The sequence below is a fragment of the Canis aureus genome, chromosome 3 (genome assembly GCF_053574225.1).
Source record: "Canis aureus isolate CA01 chromosome 3, VMU_Caureus_v.1.0, whole genome shotgun sequence".
Classification (NCBI taxonomy): Eukaryota; Metazoa; Chordata; class Mammalia; order Carnivora; family Canidae; genus Canis; species Canis aureus.
Window position 1 is genome coordinate 22,001,093 of NC_135613.1, and position 21,178 is coordinate 22,022,270.

At 48.4% G+C, this 21,178-nt stretch overlaps 2 protein-coding genes across 6 annotated transcripts in view; one reads left to right on the plus strand and one right to left on the minus strand.

The window, feature by feature from the left end:
* GSE1 (Gse1 coiled-coil protein) overlaps positions 1-4,376 on the plus strand; it is a 413,444-nt gene extending 409,068 nt beyond the window's left edge. For all 5 annotated transcript variants that reach the window (XM_077891058.1, XM_077891059.1, XM_077891056.1 and 2 more), the window contains one exon: positions 524-4,376. In XM_077891058.1, coding sequence (XP_077747184.1) covers positions 524-658 — 135 coding nt within the window. In that variant the 3' untranslated portion in view covers positions 659-4,376. The remainder of the gene's footprint in view (positions 1-523) is intronic.
* On the minus strand, positions 4,017-19,970 carry GINS2 (GINS complex subunit 2). The gene is made up of 5 exons (XM_077891061.1): positions 19,773-19,970; positions 17,837-17,951; positions 10,639-10,738; positions 6,800-6,926; positions 4,017-6,559 (listed from the first exon to the last, which is right to left on the minus strand). The coding sequence occupies exons 1-5, from the start codon at positions 19,860-19,862 to the stop codon at positions 6,434-6,436; spliced, it is 558 nt and encodes a 185-aa protein (XP_077747187.1). The 5' UTR covers positions 19,863-19,970; the 3' UTR covers positions 4,017-6,433.
* Positions 19,971-21,178: the final 1,208 nt, after the last annotated feature.

The following is a 21,178-nucleotide window of genomic DNA, read 5'->3' on the forward strand; positions in this document are numbered from 1 at the left end:
GGATCTGAAAGGGAGATGTTATTTGTGTATCCTTCTGGGGGAGTTTGTACTTATATCTGTCTCCCCTACAGTGATTTGCTGAAGAGGATGTTACAGTTGCAAAGCTCTGGCACAGCCGATCACCTCCTACTCCTATAGCCTAGTCCCTCTGCTCTGCTAGCTGCATTAGCATGGCCCACTCCTTGGCTTCCTCCAAGTGCATGGGGGACATAGGGCTGCAGATTTGGGCTGTTGCTGAGCTGCAAGCTTTATAATCAGGGCTAGTGTTTAAAATCTCAGGGTTGATACTGAGCCAGCAATGGACCCTGGTTCTATGCAGGTCCTTGAGCACTCCAAGGCTTTGGGCACAGCTTAAACTGGTTCTTCCAGAGACTGTGATCAGAATTCTGAGCCAGGAAGGGGAGGTTTCTTGAGTCTTGGTCTGCCTTTCCATATGACCCCCAGAGCATTCATGTATCGTGCCCATTTCCTTACTGCAAAATCAATGTTTTACCTGAATCTCTCTCTCTCTCTCTCTCTCCAGGAATTGAGGAGCCAGAAACAGAAGATTGTTTCAGAGAGGGAGCGACTCCAGGCAGAACTGGATCACTTGAGGAAGTGCCTTGCGTTGCCTGCAATGCATTGGCCTAGAGGTTACTTTAAGGGATATCCTAGGTGACGGTTTCCCTTGCACTAGGCCGAACCTATAGTATAGAAATATTATCTATTTTATTACCTTGAATATTTAATATTTTTCACTGGGAGGTTTGAAGCTTAAAAAAAAAAATGAGAATGTGCCATGCATGAAGCAAAGGATTCCAGGCTCCAGAAGAACGAACGAACTCGCCTTGACTTCAATGCACCTGAATCACCTTTGTCATTCAGCGAGCAACCAATGTAGGACGCCCATAGTTCTTTCTTTTTAAAGGTGGTTTTATTCTTCCCCCATCATTATTTTCAAATCTGAAAGTGAAGGCTCCCTATACCAACACTAAAACTTGATCATTTCTGGCCCCTGGGTGCGTAAGACTGGATCAGACCGAGCGTGTTCTGTTCCTGGTGTGGCCGTGTGAGCACTCCCCAATAACCCAGTCTGCTTTCGCTGCAGCGTGGGGCCGGCCTCGCTCCTCCACAGGACTGAGACCTGCTTCAGCTGGAAGAAGGTGGGGTGCATTTCCAGGAAAGGGCTTATTTGTTTGTTACTTTTCTGCAAAATTTTCTTCAAAGCAACAGGTCCTAGGAGCACACAAAGCAACAGTACTAAAGCCTCACCCAAAGGCTTTTCCCTGGAAAAGCTCTCCTCTAAAGTGCATCAACAAACTGAAGGTACCTTTTTATTACTCCGTGGGGGAAAATGTACAGAGCTCTATGTATACATATGTTCACACCCACCAAATTGTTACTGCAGTGGGCTGTGTTTTCATACAAACGTAAATTTTGAGAGAAAAGTCAAAGGTGCTTCAGCCTTGTACTGTGTATATATATTAAAAAAAACAAAGTTTTGTATGTTTTTATTACTTTAATTATTGTTATAAAAAGCCTGCCATTTTTAATATGTGGTTTGGGGGGATTTTTGTTTGTTTGTTTTCCTGTTTGGGGGTTTTGTTTGTTTTTTTGCTTTTGTTTTTCTGGGCAAAAAAACTTGCTTTTAGTGTTTGTACTGCTGCTGGTCAGGACATTAAAATATTGAAGTGTTTTTAAAAATTAAAGAAGAAGAAAAGTAAAAGAGCTTACCACTGGCGCCTATGCGATCACTTCATTTTTGAGTTGCACCAGAAAGTGATGTAGAAAGCCATGTGTTACTTCTTACCTCCTCCTGTCCCCTCCCCCTGGCTCTGGACAGCACCCAGAACCAGTTGCTATTGAGGAGGGGCTTGTCCCCAGGCGGGAACAAGCAGCTGTCGTGTATGCACCTGTGCGTGCACACGGCTCTGTTGAAAGAACCGGTCAGGAAGTGAGCGAGTTCTGTGATAGGATTCTAAGGTGTCTTACAGCAGTCTGAGAACAGGTGCAAAGTAGAAACTTTAGAAGCTTTATTTAGATGCAAAGCTTTGTAAAAGCCTAAAAGTAGGGTAAACAATGTCTGAGCTGAACTTCTCCTCCTCTCGAACTTACATGGTCATGAGCATAGGAGCAGCTGGGAATGCCATCTCAGTGCGAAGCAGTGTTTCCTCCTTGTCCCAGTTACTGCTCATTCAGGCAGTGTCTACTCTAGATCAAGCAGGTAACCTCTTGCCGAATGGGCCCAAACCAGAGACCCAGAGCAGCCAGTGGTTGGTCTGTCAGGGGTGGGAGTAGAGGCAAGAATCTTGATGGCCGCTGTCCCCTTCACCCTGGGTCAGGGGAAGGGCTGGCTGACCTTCAGGAAGGCTACTCACTGTGATCAGTGGCCGCGCCCTCAGCCCCAGACCTTAGCTGTGCAGAACAGCTTGCTGGCAGATGGCACTGTGTTGCTTTATCTGTTCCCACACCGTTTGCTTTGTATGTCTGCCAAGAATCTTCCAGTTATTAGCAAACTCAGACAAAAAGTGCCGCCAGTATTATCAGCAGTCAACAAGCGCCTTCCTCTCCACAAAAACGACTTGAAGAGAACGAAGGCCTGTTCTGTGGGCCTCCTCCCCTGCAAAGACATTGAGAGATCAACATGTTCCACAAGTGGGGACAGGTGTTCAGAGGGAGCTCTACTGCCAACAGTCAGAGAAACTATTATTGAATTTCTCTAAAAGTCTGCTTGCTATTTCCAGTCTGAAACAGCAAGCTTAAGAGTTATATCTTAGCACCTCCCTCCCTGTCCCCCACCCTACCCCCCAAAATCACAGGAAAGGGCTGGATGCCCCTGCTAATCAGCTTGGCAATGGCCAGAGGAAACAGGAAGTACAGCCCAGCCCTTCACCATCCAAGGGGAGCCCCTTGTTGGGCTTTTCTGTAATGGGAGGAGGTCGCGGGGTAAAGGGATGGAGCTATACAGGGGAGGTCTCTGCCCGTGGGTTACAACCAGCTGTGGGTACAGCTCTGTCCCAGAGCTAGAACTCTTCTTGTTCCTTCCAGCTGGAAATACCACCTCCCCCCCCCCCCGCCTGCCTTCATGCTTTCTGTCACTCTGACTCCCCCACATGCTCACCTATCTGTAATAAGACAATCAGAATATAAACCAGTAAGGCAGCATGAAAAAGCTAAGGTAAGAAAGCAAAGTACACCAGTGAGACCTGGTGCCCAATCATGGTTTTTTTCCCATCCCATAATCTTCAGATGATTCAAACAGCACAGCAGCACCTAAGTCTTCAGTTTGGGCTGAAAAATTGACAAATACATAATTTCTGAAGCTTTCTGTTCAGCTAGTTCACACAGTTTAAAAGACAAAGTTCAGAAGTACACCAAGTTTGCTCTAGAATTGTTTATGCAACTTGTGTCAGTATTTTCGTGAAGACTTCCGTCTTTCACGACCTTGTGTCTTCCTACCACACCTGGAAGCTCCGGCTGCCATCTGTCCTAAAGGGGACTGCACTCAACTTCCAGAGCTGAGGCGTGTGGTTCCACATTTAATCAGATCATTAGAAACAAACCAGAGCTCTCCCCAAAACTTGGCACTATATATAACCTGATCATTTGGAAATATTTTGTTTCATAAAGCCAAATGGACATAAAATATCTCAATCCATGATCTCCTAGAGGTGACCAAGACAGGACTTAGTTTTTTCCTCTAGAAAGAAACTAGACACTTAATTGGCATTTACATTCTAGAGGATTATATCCTAAAGCAAATTCCAAAAACATTAAAAGGAGCCCACGCTTTCAATAGCCGAGAATTACAACACAAGAAATCCCAAGTTTGTACATGGAATGGTACTTTCCTCAAGTAGCTTAATCATGCTGCCAAATCTCAAAAATCAGATACCCCCTTTCACCTCTGAGCTGTTTTTAAGTAGAAAATTCTAAGGATCTACCACAAGATGGAGATGGTCAGCATAAGCCGATTCTGTTACTCTTAGGTGTATATTAGCCACTTAGCCATCCCTGCACTCTTTTTCCAGGAAACCAGTTACTGACTTCCTCACTACTTGCAGTAGCCTGTCTGCCCCAACTTCTTGATCCAACGCTTAAGTGAAACTCTTCTCTCTGCCTTGACCTGAGGAAGACCATCTAATTGGTTGTGTTACTTTGTATGTACCCTGTGCTTAATTGCTAGAACAGTAAAACCAGTACATGGGAGGGAGGAGGAATGCCTCGGTCACTCTGGGGGCAGTTTAGATGCTGTGAAATTAAACCTGTTCTAAGTGTACTTGTTTGAATTAATTGTATTGTAATATTATTTGTTGAATGTAGTAATTAGGTATTTATGAATATATTGCTGTAATTTCTGACAACATCCAAAAAATAAAATCTTCCTAAATCATTAAGAGGAAAATCTTTTTTATAATAGGGCAGAAAAAGGGGGGGAGGGGGCAGAAAAGCTCAGCCATCTAGCTTTACAGGTAAAACATGGAGACAAATTCGATTATAACCTCAGCCAGATTTCAAGAGCACAGGATAGTAAGGGGGAGCTCTATGATATATGGGACTCTGACCCTCCCCAGTAGCATGTGGTTTCTCATTCTAGAAGAGTCTGCAGATGAAAAGGCAAGTCCTGTCATCTGAAAGCAACTCTCTAAAACAATCACCTAAATGACAGAGACCAGGTCTTCCTATCTGACCCTGCAGTGTTCAAATAATAACCCTCAGATGTTTGTCAGAGGGACAGCTGGGTAGTGATCTGGAACAGAGAAACCGTACTTGAGTAACAGGCATCTGGGCTTTGAACACTGAAGGGCAAAATCCAGAAACTGTTCTCTAGGCTCAGTTGATCGTGTGTGTACACGCAGAAAAGCCCTAGGCAGAACATGGTCTAACCAGCAGTGCTATGGTCAAAAACCAGCTGGTGACAGGACCCTACCCTGTAGGACTTGAGACTCATTTCTCCTCTCAAGGTAAGGTTAGTTCTAGGGCAATTCTAAACCACTACAATTGAAAAGTTTCTCCTAGAAAAAGAAATGGACCCTTCCTTAAGACACCGCTGCCTCCAACTGGTTCTCTCCATCCAGCAAGAGCAGCAATATGGGCACGATTTCCCCTCCCAACATCTGGACTTCAGCCTCATTCACACACCCCAGATCATGCAATCTGTTTATCCTGGGCTTTTTTTTAAAAACTTGTAAAGTTATTAATGTGAAAGATCTGCACAATCACCACAGATAGTGTCACTGCAGAATCTTTATTCCTGTCGTCCAATCTTGAGCTGTTTGCCAGCACCAGCCTTGGCTTTTGCAGTCCCCTAGACTTTCTTAATTCTGCCTTGGCGTTCCTTTTGCTGTTTTCCTTAGGTCTTTCTCTTCTCATATGGGTTGTGTCTTACACATCAGTGGGTTTGTTTCCTCTTTTTGCATAATCCAAGGAATCCTAAATCACACCAGAGCCAGCTGTCTTGCCACCCCCAAAATGGCTTCTGAATCCAAAGATGTTATCTGGTGTGGTCTTGTACATTGTGGCTACTTTGTCTTGATTTTCTGTATTAGATACTGTTGCCTTCCCCAGGGTGAAGAACACCAATGACCCATCTGTTTCCATGAAGGAGTCTGGTTGGTCATGAACTTGCTCAATTTGCTCTGGTTGGACAGTTACTATGTCATTCATGATGGCAGCTGAGCTTCAAGCAGCCAGGGAGTTCCCTGGCTTTCTTCTTGTGGAAAAACCCGCTACACCTTAACTAGAAATAGCCAAAAGAACAAGAGACACCCAAGTGTCAGTCTGAATATCACCCCTGCCTGCCACACATCCCATTGGATCAAACCATTTCAGCTTTATGACTTGCTCTCTTTACTTGGTAGTAATGCAAGGGAAAAAAAAAAAAAAAAAAAAAAACAATGCAAGATGTGGGTGGAGTCCATCTTTATTGGGCTTAGATGGTGAACCCTGGTCAACATCTTACCACTCATCTGCCATCTACCTCTGTGTGAGCAGACTCTAGGAGAGTCTAAATTTAGCCCAAGAGATCAGGGTCAAGAAAGGAAAAAAGCCCCAGGCCACATCATCATTCCTACTACATTTCTCACTTACAAGCAACACTAAACATCACTGAATGTTCACCCACATGACAATGCCACACAGGAGACCGCAGGCTCTGCTGGGGAAAATAACTTGTTTTGCCAAAACTTTCTCTCCCCCATAAAAGAACAGCTGGTTCCCTAGAGACAGATGTGGAATTAAAGAATGTCTCAAAGACTAAGCACAAACCTGTTGCTTTCCAACAATGTTATGAACCCATTCCTTGTTTCATTACACAGTTTTTCATACATTCAAAAGGGGTTCTAGAGCTCCAGAGATACCAGTACCTCCATTATGACCTGGACACACACACACACCACCCGGCAGGCCTCCGCTGGGAGATACAAAGCCTTTCTTTCCAAGCACATAGCCTTCTCTAGAAGTCCTGAGACTGGGTGCTTTCAGGAGGTTGCAGGTTTGTCCGTAGTTTGTACATGTGATTGAGTGCTTCTGTGAGGAAAGGCCCGCTGCTGCTGATTTCCATCAAGGTCAGGTTATCCAGCTAAACACAAGAGAAAACCTGCTGGGTTGGTTCAGGAGTGCTTGATTTGAGAAAATGTAAAATCTACTGAATAAAAATAAGTAATCAATGAATAACAGGTTTTGTTTTTTTTTTTTTAAGGCACAACACTATGAATAATCCCTGCTTGCAATAATCCAAGCAGCACCAGGCCTTGAGGGCATGTGAGGAGAGGCAGCTGCCACAGGAAAGATCCTTGTGCCCCCTCCCGAGCATACCTACCTTGGCATGTGCCTCCTGCTGTCTCACAAAGCTATCAGCAGACACCCGTAGTTTGGCAATGCGAGTGTCCCACACATCCTTGACCAGGGTCCGGATCTCGTCTGCTTTTGGGATATTGTCTGAAGCACTAAAAGAAGGGTGGTGGGTGGTGGGGAGGGAAGGGGGTCAGAGGTGGGAATCAAGTAAGGAAGCACTTGGTAAACTAAAGCAACATCCAGGTAGAAGTGGGTCTTCCTTTAAGTAGGTTCCACACCTAATCTGGAACTCAAACTCGAGACCCCAAGATCAAGAATCACATGCTCTTCCAACTAAGCCACGCAGGCACTCCTCCAGGTAGAAATGGCCTTTCAAAACAAATGCTGCGGGACACATGGGTGGCTCAGCTGTTGGGCATCTGCCCTCGGCTCAGGGCTTGATCCTGGAGACCCAGGATCGAGTCCCAAGTCGGGCTCCCTGCATGGAGCCTGCTTCTCCCTCTGCTTGTGTCTCTGCCTCTCTCTGTGTCTCTCATGAATAAATAAATAAAATCTTAAGAAAAAAAAAATGCTGCTTGGCTTTAGGAAAACAGGAGCAAAATGTTTGTTTTTTTGAAAGAGAGAACAAGCAGGGGGAATAGAAGGGAGGGGGAGAAGCAGACTCCCCGGCTGAGCAGGGAGCCTGATGTGGGGCTCAATTCCAGGACCTCGGGATCACGAACTGAGCTGAAGGCAGATGCTTTACCACCTGAGCCACCCAGGTGCCTTGTTTTCAATATTAAGATGTAAACCTTTCTAGCAATTTAGCTTGGTGCCAAGAAAATTCAGCCATGACCCACACAGTTATTTGTGCTCACGTTAACTATCCCCTGACAGGTTACAATACAAGGACTTCAGAGAATAAGCTCTAAGTTGGACATTCTCTGTCTCAGGGTAACTGAGTGTTCTGTACGATAGAATTTCCATCTTGAATGAATTTGCTTCGACGGTTCGCTCAGAGGTCATGACAGCTATTGCTCATACCTCAATATTTATCCAAGGGCTTACAACCTGACAGGGAAAGAAGATAACAGCTCTGTGCCAGGCACTGTGCTCAGCACTACAAAGCATGTCTATCCTCCCAAAAGCTCTGAAGGCTAGGTACTGTCTCACTCCACAAAGAAAATAAAAATACACTTTACAGAAACTAAAGAAACTGCAAATTAGCATAAACTGAACATACCTATACACAGCAAATTCTGGGTAAAAGTTTTAACAGGAGTCAACAAGGGTCAGTGTGACAGCCTTCCTGTCTTGAGCTACACTTTGAATCCTTTGACCATTCTAGCCTTTTTTTTTTTTAAGTAGGCTCCACACCCAGCGTGGAGCCCAGTGCAGGACTTGAACTCACGACCCTAAGATCAAGACCTGAGCTGAAATTGATAGACACTTAAGTGACTGACTGAGCCATTCAGGCACCCCTTGTTGTGAGCTGTATTTTAAACTAACCTTTGAAGGGAAAAACAAAATAGAAGGTGAAAATAGAAGCTAACACGGTCCATCACCAGGCATGCTAGGAAAGCTGGAAGTGGCCTCTCCACATACTGAAAGTAGCTTGTGATTAGTAGTGAAGAATCAGTGGTATAAAATTTACATAGTGGATTGTATTTAAGAACCAAACATTTGGATCTTATGCTCTGGACAGCAGGTTAAAGAACAAAGGCTCCCAGGTACTTATTAACTGCAGAACAAAGGTAAAATTAGGTCCCTTGGCCGAATGAATTACAAAGAATCACAAAACCAAAGTTTAAACTGCATACATAAGATCCTAAACTTCAAAAACTAAAGGTGAAGAGGGCCCTCACCTCTGCTTCTGTACTTTCCCTTCCAAGTCCCCCTGCCAACTGCCACAGAAGGCTTTCCGATCCATTGGACAACACACCCCTGCCAAACAACCTCCCCAAGACACTGCCGCCACAGAATAACAGCCTCAGCATCCTGTCCCTTCACTTAGTCTACATCTGCCCCAACAGTTCTGCTTCCCCAAACATACCATGCCCGTTCACATGTCCCTGCCTTCTACCTAGAGTGTCCCTTCCCTCCCTCTTTCTTAAAGGGATGCCTTCTCTGGCACCACCAGACATTAGGGCTGCATCCCCACATGCTCTGAACAGGACATCACACTGCAGTGTGGAACTTCTGATTAACAGGCCCACACTTCTTCCCCACTAAGTGGGGCTCAAGCCCTTGTGACTATTTCCACTATCTACTGGAATGCTTAATATGTTGTAATCTGTAGTCTCATATATCAACTTAAGAGCAAGTCCATGTTACGTACCACAAATTTTCATTTGAATAGTGTCATGCAGTGGGCCCCTGGCCCATGCTCTACAGCAGACAATAGGGAACTTCCCCATTTTTGTTATAGTTCTGCTCTTGAATCCATCAATGAAAAGGTTGCTCAGAGGGCACCTGGGTGGCTCAGTCGGCTAAGCATCCGACTTAGGTCTCAGCTCAGGTCTTGATCTCGAGGTCGTGAGTTCAAACCCCATACTGGGCTCCACACTGGGCATGGAGCCTACTTTAAAAAAAAAAAAAAAAAAAAAAAAGTGCTCAGGGCTTCAAAAGCTTGACATTTTGCAAATTACATTCTAGTATCTCCCATGCAAGATCATCCACATTTGCCTGTCCCCTTCTGCTGATTTCATTCAATAAATATCTATGCACCAGGCACCATACTAGGGCAAACAAGACACAATCCCTGCACTTTTTTTTTTTTTTTTTTAGAGGAAGAGAGCACATGTGTACACAGATTGAGGGTGGAGGGGCAAGGGGAGAGGGAACCTCAAGCAGGCTTCATGCCCAGCGTGGAGCCTGACACAGGACTCAATCTCATGACCTGCACCAAAATCTAGAGTCAGACTCTTAATTGACTGAGCCACTCAGGCATCCCAGTCCCCACCCTTTAGAACTGGGGTAGGGGTGGGAAGGCAGTCTGACTAGTGATTAGGAGATTACAGCTGACAAATAAATGCCATGGGGGCTACAGAGCTGCCAAGAGGACTGGCATCCTTAACCTGTGAGGAGTACCAGTTAGGCTAAACCAAAGGAGGGAACAGAGAATAGCTGGACCTACTGAACAGAGGGAACAGTATATGAAAGCCCTGAGGATCCTGGTATGTGTAAGGAAGTAAAAGAGGCCAACGTGAGCCTGGAACCTGAAAAATCAGAGGGAAGAATTATAGAAGCCATGAATAAGGCAGAAGGAGATCAGGCTAGGCAGTGCTTTGCATGCCATCATGAAGACTTTAGTCTAAACCCTGGACAGGCTCCAAAGAACAGGGATGTCACATGGCAGCTCCATCTTTAAAAGTCCACTCTGGCTGCAACATGGAGAATGAATTAGAAGCCAATGCGGAACCATAAATGGACACAGGGAAAAAAGCTACTACACCACACTTTTTGCCCCCAGTGGGCTTTCATTACAGCTAGGGTTCAGAGCAAGTGTGAGCCCTCTGGCCTTTCCTGTGAAAGACATACAAGAACTCAAATGCACACAGTGGAAGACTCACCAATAAAACACAGACACAGTAAAGCTTCACCAATAAAACAGAGCTACAGTTAAGAAAAAGAAGACTCACTGGGGTTCAATGTCAAGTGATAAAGCAACAAGGGATTCCCCAGGAGAGGTAGAGGTGGGAAGAAAGCCCAGGCAAGAGAATAGGTGCATACAAACGCCCCCCAGGTAACTGACACAGGGAACTAGGTGGCCGGGGATACCCCTCACCTCAGAGTTGAATGTGGAATGAGAAAGGAGGGATGGTGTAAGGGACAAGAATCAGGAGTTTCACTTTATACGTGGCTCTAAGGAGGACACATACTTACTGATTTAACAGGAGTTTGGTAAGTTCCATGTAGTAAGGGCTAGGCATAGGGGTAAAGGTTTCTTCCTTCCGCTCGTGATCCCTAATCTTCTCCAACTTTTCTGAAATTTAGAAGTGCATACATTTTTACCATCACCATGCCCAAAATATTTAAGTTTTCCAACTTTATCAGGTATCTACATTACCTATTGGATCAACTAACAGAAACAAAGGAAAAAAAGCACTTTTTGGAGTACCATATCACTAATTAGAGGATTCAGGGCCTATTTCCTCAAAAGTTTCTCTTATAGGGACACCTGGGTGACTCAGCAGTTGGGCACCTGCCTTTGGCCCAGGGCATGATCCTGGAGACCAGGGATCAAGTCCCACATCAGGCTCCCTGCATGGAGCCTGCCTTTCTCACTCTGTTGTCTCTCACAAATAAACAAAATCTTAAAAAAGGGCGGGGGGCGGTCCGAGTGGCTCAGTGGTTTAGCGCCGCCTTCAGCCCAGGGCCTGATTCTGGAGACCCGGGATCGAATCCCATGTCAGGCTCCCTGGATGGAGCCGGCTTCTCCCTCTGCCTGTGTCTCTGCCTCTCTATGTATCTCATGAGTAAATAAATAAAATCTTTAATAAAAGAAAAAAAAAGTTTCTCTTATAGAAGGTGGTAAATTTTTGTGGGTGTTGCTGCTCTGGCCCACAGGATGTAGTACTGATGAAACTGTGTCTGAGTCAGAAATTCTTTTCTTAGGGAAAGAGACAAGTGTTCTACCTTTGATGCAAAAGGTGAAGAGAGTAACCAGTGACTGGAGAAATTTACTTATGTATATGAAGCCTTGTTCAGAGGAGAGCAAGAGGACATAGAACAGCAGTGCTTCCAACCTGGGGGTGGGTGATGATCATGGGGGGTTAAAGCCCAGCATCTGGAATCCAGCAGTGGAGCCCAATTCCATCCAGCAGCAGCACCCCTCTCTCCCTGGTTTATGGGCCTGAGAAAGTCCTGAATGTGGACTGGCCACTGTGGCTGAGGGACACACACACAACTGTGCTGGGGGTGGGGGGAATCTGTCAGTGATGGGTCCCCTCTTCAGGGACCCTTGGTGCCATGCTACAACACGATTTACTCCCCTGTTCCATTCACCTGCTCACTCTAATGCTCTCCTTCTGAGAACCTGCACACTCCTACTGGTACACTGCTCCCAACCCCCTCCACACCTGTCTCTGTGCACTAGGAACAGCCATCCAGGTGTATCCTGGACCTCCTCTCCAACCTTCATAGGACACCACCCTATCAATGCTCACTCGAGCATTCACTGTTGTCCTCACTACTTAACCATTCCATCAACCTCACTACAATAGCTTCCATCTTAAAATGAAAAATCCTAGGGTGCCTGGCTGTCTCAATCAGTTGAACATTTGACTCTTGATTTTGGTTCGGGTCACGATCTCAGGGGCCTAGGATCCAGCCCCAAGTCAGGCTCCCTACTCAGCGCGGTCTTCTTCTCTCTTTTCCTCTGCCCCTCTCCCTGCTTGCTCTAAGTCTTTAAAAAAAAATAAGAGGGCAGCCCTGGTGGCTCAGTGGTTTAGTGCTGCCTTCAGCCCAGGGCCTGATCCTGGAGACCTGGGATGGAGTCCAACGTTGGGCTTCCTGCATGGAGCCGGCTTCTCCCTCTGCCTGTGTCTCTGCCTCTCTTTCTGTCTCTGGGTCTCTCATGAATAGATAAATACAATTTATTAAAAAAGAAAAAGAAAAAAATTAAAAGAGAGGGAGAAAGAGTCTAGGGGTGTCTGGGTGGCTCAGTTTGTTGAGTGTCTGCCTTCGGTTCAGGTCACGATCTCAGGGTTCTGGGATCAATACCCGAGTCAAGCTCCCTGTTTAGCAGGCAGTCTGGTTCGCGTTCTCCCTTTCTGTGATCTCTCTCACTCTCATTCTCTCTCAAATAAATAAAATTTTAAAAATAAATAAAACCTGAAGTAAGTGAAATAAGAGAAAAACAATGATCATATGATTTCACCCATGTGAATTTAAGAAACAAAACAGACGATCAAAGGGGAAGGGAGAGTAAAATAAGACAAAATCAGGGACACCTGGGTGGCTCAGTGGTTAAGCGTCTGCTTCTGGCTCAGGGCATGATCCTGGGGTCCTGGAATCGAGTCCTACACCGGGCTCCCTGTGGGAGCCTGCTTCTCCCTCTGCCTATGTCTCTGCCTCTCTCTGTGTGTCTCTCATGAATAAAAAAAAAAAAAAAAAAAAAGACTAAATCAGAGAGGGAGACAAACCATAAGAGACTCTTAACCCAAGGAAACAAAATGAAGTGGCTGGAGGGGATGTAGGTGGGAGGACAGAGTGGGTGCATGAGGGTGCATTAAGGAGGGTGCATGATGGAATGGGCACTGGGTGTTATATGCAACTGATGAATCACTGAACTCTACCTGTGAAACTAATAATACACTATATGTTAATTAATTGAATTTAAATAAATTTTTTAAATAATTTTTTTAATTTAAGATTTTATTTATTTATTCATGAGAGATACAGAGAGAGGCAGAGACAGGCAGAGGGAGAAGCAGGTTCCATGCAGGCAGCCCAATGCAGGACTCAATCCTGGGACCCCGGGATCACACCCTGAGCAGAAGGCAGACACTCAACCACTGAACCGCCAGGCATCTCTAAAAAATAAGATCTTAAAAAAAAAATCCTCCCAACATCAGCTACCAAACCACTTTTTTTTTAAAATAGTTAACTTCGGGATCCCTGGGTGGCGCAGCGGTTTGGCGCCTGCCTTTGGCCCAGGGCGCGATCCTGGAGACCCGGGATCGAATCCCACGTCGGGCTCCCGGTGCATGGAGCCTGCTTCTCCCTCTGCCTGTGTCTCTGCCTCTCTCTCTCTCTCTCTCTCTGTGACTATCATAAAATAAAAAAATTAAAAAAAAATTTAAAAAAAATAAATAAAATAAAATAAAATAAAATAAAATAGTTAACTTCCTTTCTTCAACCACTCAGGTGGGTGTCTAGTCTACCCTTCTACAAACACTGCTCAACACCAAGGCCCATGACCTCTGCTCAGCCAAACCCAACGGTTCCATCTGTCTTCACAGCTGACAACGATCAATCCTGCTTGGAGTGTATTTATCACTTGATTTCTGGAATACCACACTCTGAGTTCTCTTATCTCATGGATTCCTCTAGCCCTACCTGACCTCTCTTTCAACACTAGGGTATAGAGCTCAGATCCCTGACCCCTTGGCTACCTAAACCCATATCCCATGTGATGTCATCCTGCCTCACTTAAATATCATCCAAGCACTCATGATGACTTCAACATTCATATCCCCAAATAAGTCCCTTCACCTTCTTCCTGACTAAATACTTCTGCCCACATTATTTCTACTTAGATATCCAATAGGCATCTCCAATGTGACATGGTCAAACCCCAACTCTGGACCCCTACCCCAGCCCTCATGCTCCTGAAGCCTTTCCCAGCTCAGGAGACAAGCTACTCCATATCATTCTGTAGCTCAGGTCAGCCACGCTGGCACTCATTCTTCACTCTCCTCTCTCAGATCCTACAGCCTGTCCATCAGCAAATCCTACAGATTCTCCTTCGAAATACACCTAGACTCCAACCATGCCTGCCCACCTCTGGCAACTGGTCAGACTCACAGCCTGGATAACTCCCTCCTGCCCTCTCTCCACAGACATTTTTATACAGTTGACATTCTTTTCTCGCATCTAAATCAGAGTATGAAATACTGCTGTTCAAACTGTGATGAATCAAACAGTGACATCACCCAGTGTTGGCCAGGATGTGAAATACTGGGAACTCTCACACGATTCTGGTGGGATCAGAATACCTCAACCATTCTGGAGGGCTGGGTGGCGGTTTCTTACAAAGTCAAGCATAGTCCACCCTATGACCATAGGTATTTACCCAAGAGAATTAAAAACATTTTTCCAGGGCATCCCGGGTGGCTCAGGGGTTTAGTGCCGCCTTCAGCTCAGGGCGTGATCCTGGAGTCCTGGGATCGAGTCCCATGTCGGGCTCCCTGCACAGAGCCTGCTTCTCCCTCTGCCTGTGTCTCTGCCTCTCTCTCGCTCTCTCTCTCTCTGTGTCTCTCATGAATAAATAAATAAATAAAAATCTTAAAAAAAAAAAAAAAACATTTTTCCACAAAAAGACTTCAATAGGAATGTTCATAACCCCCCTCAATCAGCAATAGCCAAAAATGGGAAACAATCCAAATACCTACCAACAGAAGAATGGGTGATCAAATGTGGAATATTTTATCATGAATGAAATAGTACTTGGCAATAAAAGAATGATGTAATGCCACGTGCAACAATAGGAATGAATCTCAAAAACAGTGTCAGAGGAGCACCTGGGTAGCTCAGTTGGTTGAGCACCCAACTCCTGGTTTCAGCCCAGGTCACCCAGCCCTGATCTCTGGGTCAGGTGATGGGAGTTCTGCCCTCAGTGGGGAGTCTGTTTGGAGATTCTATCTGCCCCTTCCTCCACTCACGCAGGTGCACTCTCTCAAATCTTTGAAAAAAAAAAAAGTCACAGAAGAGACAAAAACAGACTTAATAGATGATTCCATTCATAGGACAAGAATAGGTAGAACTGTATGGTGGCAGAAGCAGAGGGCAGTGGTCTCTTGGGCATTCTCTACTGACAAACTAGTGGGGTTTCACTACTGCTCACCCCAGCGTGGGCCTGGCCTGTGAAAAAGCTCAGGCTCTCTCTCCACACCTTCACTGCCTGGCCTGCAAGACAGGCTCTTGCCCCTATTCTTTGGGTTTGAAAGGACCGAAACTGCCAGGAGGGGATGTAGCACTAACAACCAGAACTGAGGGGGTTCCCTGTCAAAGAGCCCCTCAGCAGAAGGAATTAGGAGTTTCCCTTTGTTGCATACCTTCCAGGGCCACCCCCTCTTTAGGACCAGGAGAAAATGCCCACGCAATCTTTCTGAAACTGTATTTGAAAGTGCCTGGCTCAAAATGTCCTCACTCCTAGATGGGAGCTGACCCTGGCTGATTCCCAATTGGGAGGGGACAATCAAAATCACTCAGGTGCTTTTCAAACTCTACATGCCCCCTCTATTCCAAATAAAATCAATGTTCTTTGCTATAATGAGCCACTTTTATCTGAGATAGGAAGAAGATTGCAAAGGCTCAGGATAAATTCTGCCTGCGTTGCTGATACATTAGTTTTTATTTTAAAGATTTGAGAGAGGGCACCTGGGTGGCTCAGCGGTGGAGCATCTGCCTTTGGCTCAGGTCCTGATCCCAGGGGTCCTGGGATGGAGTCCAGCATTGGGCTCTCTATATGGAGCCTGCTTCTCCCTCCACCTGTGTCTCTGCCTCTCTTTTCTGGGTCTCTCATGAATAAATAAATAAAACCTTTAAAAAAAATTTTAAAAATAAAGATTTGAGAGAGCTTGTGCCCATGAGTGGGAGGAGGGGCAGAAGGAGAGGGAGAAGCAGACTCCCTGCTAAGCACTGAGCTCACCCTAGGGCTCTATCTCAGGACCATGAGATCAGGCCTTGAGCTGAATGCAGACGCCCCCATCATTTTCTTTATTAGTGAGGCATAATCAATACACTATACAATTCACCCATTTAAAATATATAATTCAGGGCAGCCTGGGTGGCTCAGCAGTTTAGCGCCTGCCAGGGCCTGATCCTCGAAACCTGGGATCGAGTCCCATGTCAGGCTCCCTGCATGGAGCCTGCTTCTCCCTCTGCCTGTGTCTCTGCCTGTGTGTGTGTGTGTGTGTGTGTGTGTGTGTGTGCGCGCGCGCGCGCACGTGTGTCTTTCATGAATAAAAATCTAAAAAAATAAAATAAAATAAAATATATAATTCAGGGGCACTTGGGTGGCACAGTCGGTTAGGGGTCCAACTCTTGGTTTCAGCTAAGGTCATGATCTCAGGGTCATGGGATCGAGCCCTGCCTGCATCAGGCTCCATGCTCACTGCACAGTTGCTCACTGCAGAGTCTGCTTGAGATTCTTTGTCTATCTCCTCCTCTAAAATAAATCTTTAAAAAAATAAGATGTACAACTCAATAGTTTTTAGTATATTCAAAGTTGTAAATGATCTTTGTGTCTTTTCTATTTTTCATGTAACATAATGTGTTCAAGGTTCATTCAGTCGAAGCACGATCAGTGCGTCATTCCTTTATATGGGTAATATTTGGATGATGCATTATTTTCATGCATTCTCTATAATGTAAGAGAACCCAGCCCCTTACTTAATATGCTTGTCAATACATGGGGCTCAAACTTATGAACCCAAGGTCACTCACAACTCCAAGGTCAAGAGTAGTATGCTCTACTGGCTGAGCCAGCCAGGCACCCCAATATAGTTATTTTTTTAAAGTTAGAAAAAATGTTTCTTCAAAGCCATACAATATTCTTAATTTTATTTTAAAGATTTTGAAAGAGAAAGAGCACACACACACAGGCATACAGAGGGGCAGAGGGAGAAACAGACTTACTGCTGAACAGGGAGCCCAATGAGGGGCTCAATCCCAGGATCCTAGTATCATGACCTGAGCCAAAGGCATAAGTTTAACCAACATGAGCCTCCCAGACACCCTACAATATTCTTAATTTTAAAGCCAGTTGAGGGGCACCTGGTGGCTCAACTGGTTAAGCATCTGCCTTCCCGCTCAGGTCATGATCTCAGGGTCCTGGGATTGAGCCCCACTTCGGGCTCCCCGCTCAGTGGGGAGCCTACTTCTCCCCTTCCCCCTGCCCCTCCCCCACCCCATGTTCACTCTCTCGCCCTGCTCTCTCTCAAATAAAATATTTTTTTTTAAAATAAAAATAAATAAAAAAATAAAGCAAGTGGAATTATCTTAAAATCAAAATCTGAGCGAAATTTGGTGTAGATGCCTCAAACTAACATGACATTAGTAATAGTGGTTAGCAAACTAAGAGGTGAATCTCTAACCGTTCATTAATTCCAGCTGATCAGCACTGGGTGGCTCAGTTGTGTGGGGGGGGGGGGCGGCGGGGGGGGGACCCTGCTCAGCAGGGAGTCTGCTTCTCCCTCTACTCCCACTCATCCTCCCTTGCACTCTCTGTCAAATAAATAAATAAAATGTTTTTAAAATTTCAGCTGACCAGAGGATGTTGGAGTAAGTGGAAGGGGCTCCGTGCTTGCACCCTAAGGGAAGGTGTCACTTGGCCCTGCTCCACCCAGGTCCTTACCCACATCCATCCACTCAGGAGGAATCAGCCGACACTTCTGTCTCTGTTTCAGGTTAATCGCCAGCCACAGAGGCACTTCCACTGGTAAACCAGGGTTAAAAGGCCCCAGGTCCCCCTGCCAAAGAAAAACCAAGTCCTGGTAAGACAAAACATGGCACAGGGCACTACTGGACCCCACTGCTGTCCAACAAGGGAAAAGGCGTTGCAGATGTTGAAACCCAAAGGAAAAAGCCCAACTGTGAACATACACCCAGCAAGGTAGCTCCAATCAAGTGATCAGGCCGTGGGCACTGTCCTCAGCTGCACACCTGGCCAGCTCACCTGAGCATGGGTTTCCTGCAGGGTGCTGCAGGGAAGGTGGCTGGAACAGCTGAGGTGCTGGGCCCAGGATGAGAACCTGCTCACCTCTTCCTCCCCTCTGCATCCACCCAACCTGTACCCCTGCCCCAACCCACCACTGGCCACTCAGTGTCTCTCCCTCCCCAGTACTCCCCCACAGCACCCGCCTCTCTTCCCCCAAAACTCGAGGTCACCCCACCCTGTATCCTCCCATATTCCATTCAGAGTCCCCCCTCATGAACTCCCCCCAACCACCAGGCATCCCCTCCAAGAACTCCCCACCACCACCACTCATTGTACCCCCGCAGGTAGTCCCCCCCACACCACTCAGCATAACCCCTAGGTATACCCCACCACCACTCGGGCATCCCCGGACCACTGGGCATCCTCCCCTCAGATGCTCCCCCCCACCACTGGGCGTCCCCCGTCAGGTGCTCCCCCTCGACCACTGGGCGTCCCCCCTCAGTGCTCCCCCACCACTGGCCGTGCTCCCCTCAGGTGCTCCCCCCTCCCCGACTACGGGGTGTCCTCCCCTCAGGTGCTCCCCCCCCACGGGGCGTGCTCCCCTCAGGCGCTCCCCCCCACCACTGGGCGTCCCCCCCAGTACTCCCCCCGACCACGGGGCGTGTTCCCCTCAGGTGCTCCCCCCGACCACGGGGCGTGTTCCCCTCAGGTGCTCCCCCCCACCACTGGGCATCCCCCCCTCAGGTGCTCCCCCCACCACTGGGCGTCCCCCCTCAGGCGCTCCCCCCCACCACTGGGCGTCCTCCCCTCAGGCGCTCCCCCGACCACTGGGCGTCCCCCCCACCACTGGGCGTCCCCCCCAGTACTCCCCCCGACCACGGGGCGTCCTCCCTCAGGCGCTCCCCCCCACCACTGGGCATCCTCCCCTCAGGTGCTCCCCCCACCACTGGGCATCCCCCCCTCAGGTGCTCCCCCCACCACGGGGCGTCCCCCCTCAGGCGCTCCCCCCCCTCAGGCGCTCCCCCCCTCAGGTGCTCCCTCCCAGTACTCCCCCCGACCACTGGGCGTCCCCCCCAGTACTCCCCCCGACCACGGGGCGTGCTCCCCTCAGGTGCTCCCCCCCACCACTGGGCGTCCCCCCTCAGGAGCTCCCCCCACCTCGGCGTCCCTCCCAGTACTCCCCCCGACCACTGGGCATCCCCCCCTCAGGTGCTCCCCCCGACCACTGGGCGTCCCCCCCAGTACTCCCCCCGACCACGGGGCGTGCTCCCCTCAGGTGCTCCCCCCCACCACTGGGCATCCTCCCCTCAGGTGCTCCCCCCACCACTGGGCATCCCCCCCTCAGGTGCTCCCCCCGACCACTGGGCGTCCCCCCCAGTACTCCCCCCGACCACGGGGCGTGCTCCCCTCAGGTGCTCCCCCCCACCACTGGGCGTCCCCCCTCAGGAGCTCCCCCCACCTCGGCGTCCCTCCCAGTACTCCCCCCGACCACTGGGCATCCCCTCCTCAGGGTCCCCCCCGACCACTCAGGGTTCCCCAGCCCCGTCCACTCGGCGGGTGTCCGCGGCAACCCCATCACTACCGCGTCTCCCAGGCGCTGGGGCCTCAGGCAAATGGCTGCCCCAGCCCTTACCCCGATGAGGTAGATCTGGTCTAGGCTGAAGTTTGGGATTATGGTGACCAGCTCCTTCTCAGCCAGAAACTCCACCTCCGCCGCGTCCATGCTGGCCAGAGACACGTCGCAACCGGCAGCCCCTCACAGTCCGGGGTGAAGGGCCAGGGCCACAGCTTTCCCGCCACCGCGTGGGGCCCGCCCCCCTGGACCGGAAGAAGCCTCGGCCAGCCAATAGCAACACGGCGCTCTCCCCGTGGCGGCGGGAGGCGGGGACCGCGGCCGCCTCGAGTCCACGGATTGGCCAACGTCAACGAGGCTGAGCAGACCACGCCCTCCAGCCTCGCGGCAGGGCCGGCCCCGCCCCCTCCGCGCTCCTCCGGTAGGCGGTGCTTCGCGCCGTGCACCTGGCGCTGCGGGCTCTCCGGCCGCGGTCCCCGCGCTTCCGCCTCCCTTCACCTGTCCTGAGCGCCTACACTCTGAGTCAAGCTGGGGGTGGAGATCGGTGCACGTGGGCACTGGGACCCGCCCCGGGACACGAGTAAGTGCATTGATTATTAGGTCGTGGCTGTGACCTAGCCAGACACATGTGGCCTGGGCCCCAGCGGAGTGAGAAATATAGCCTTGTTTTCCTTAACTTCACAAGCTTTTGTCTTCTCTTTACATATTGATTAGAACCTATAAAAAGGTAGATTCCTGGGACGCCTGGGTGGCTCAGTAGATTGGGCGTCTGCCTGTGGCTTGGGTCATGACCCCAGGATCCTGGGATCCAGCCCTATATCAGCCTCCCTGCTTAGCAGGGAGTCGGCTTCTCCCTCTGCCCTTCACCTGGCTCATGCTCGCCCACTCGTTCTCAAATAAATAAAATCCTAAAAATTAAAAAAAAGGCAGATTTCCCACCTCGCCCACATCTTCACAGTGTGTACTTTGCCAAGCACCCCAGGTGAGACTCAGGAAGGGGCAGGTTTGCACAGCTGCTGCAAACACTACTGATGAGCTTCTCTGTCCCTTCCTCTAGACCACGGACTTAATGTAAAACCTAATAGCAGTGCTTCTCACATTCTCTTCTGGGTCAGAATCCACCCAGAAGATTCTGAGTGTTAACATGCACGCTCCTGGAGAACAGTGAGTTAGGGGTCTGGGGTGGGATAGAGAACTGAATTTTAGGGCAGCCCTGGTGGTGCAGTGGTTTAGCGCCACCTGCAGCCCAGGGCGTGATCCTGGAGACCCTGGATCGAGTCCCACGTCGGGCTCTCTGTTATGATGCTGCTTCTCCCTCTGCCTGTGTCTCTGCCTCCCTCTTTCTCTCTGTCTCTGTGAATAAATAAATAAAATCTTTAAAAAAAAAAAAAACTGAATTTTAACTAGGGCCAGAAAGCTTCCTGGGGGTGAAGCTGCCAGTGCAGGCTAGGGACAGTGGGCTGAAT

Bases quoted from the DNA above. Each gene is read 5' to 3' on its own strand.
- GINS2 (XM_077891061.1), bottom strand. From the start codon at position 19,862: ATGGACGCGGCGGAGGTGGAGTTTCTGGCTGAGAAGGAGCTGGTCACC. The intron at 17,952-19,772 runs GTAAGGGCTGGG...TTTCTTTGGCAG, and splicing joins ACCAGATCTACCTCATCGGG to GGGGACCTGGGGCCTTTTAA. The intron at 6,927-10,638 runs GTAAGTATGTGT...CCCTTCTTTTAG, and splicing joins ACCAAACTCCTGTTAAATCA to TGCTTCAGACAATATCCCAA.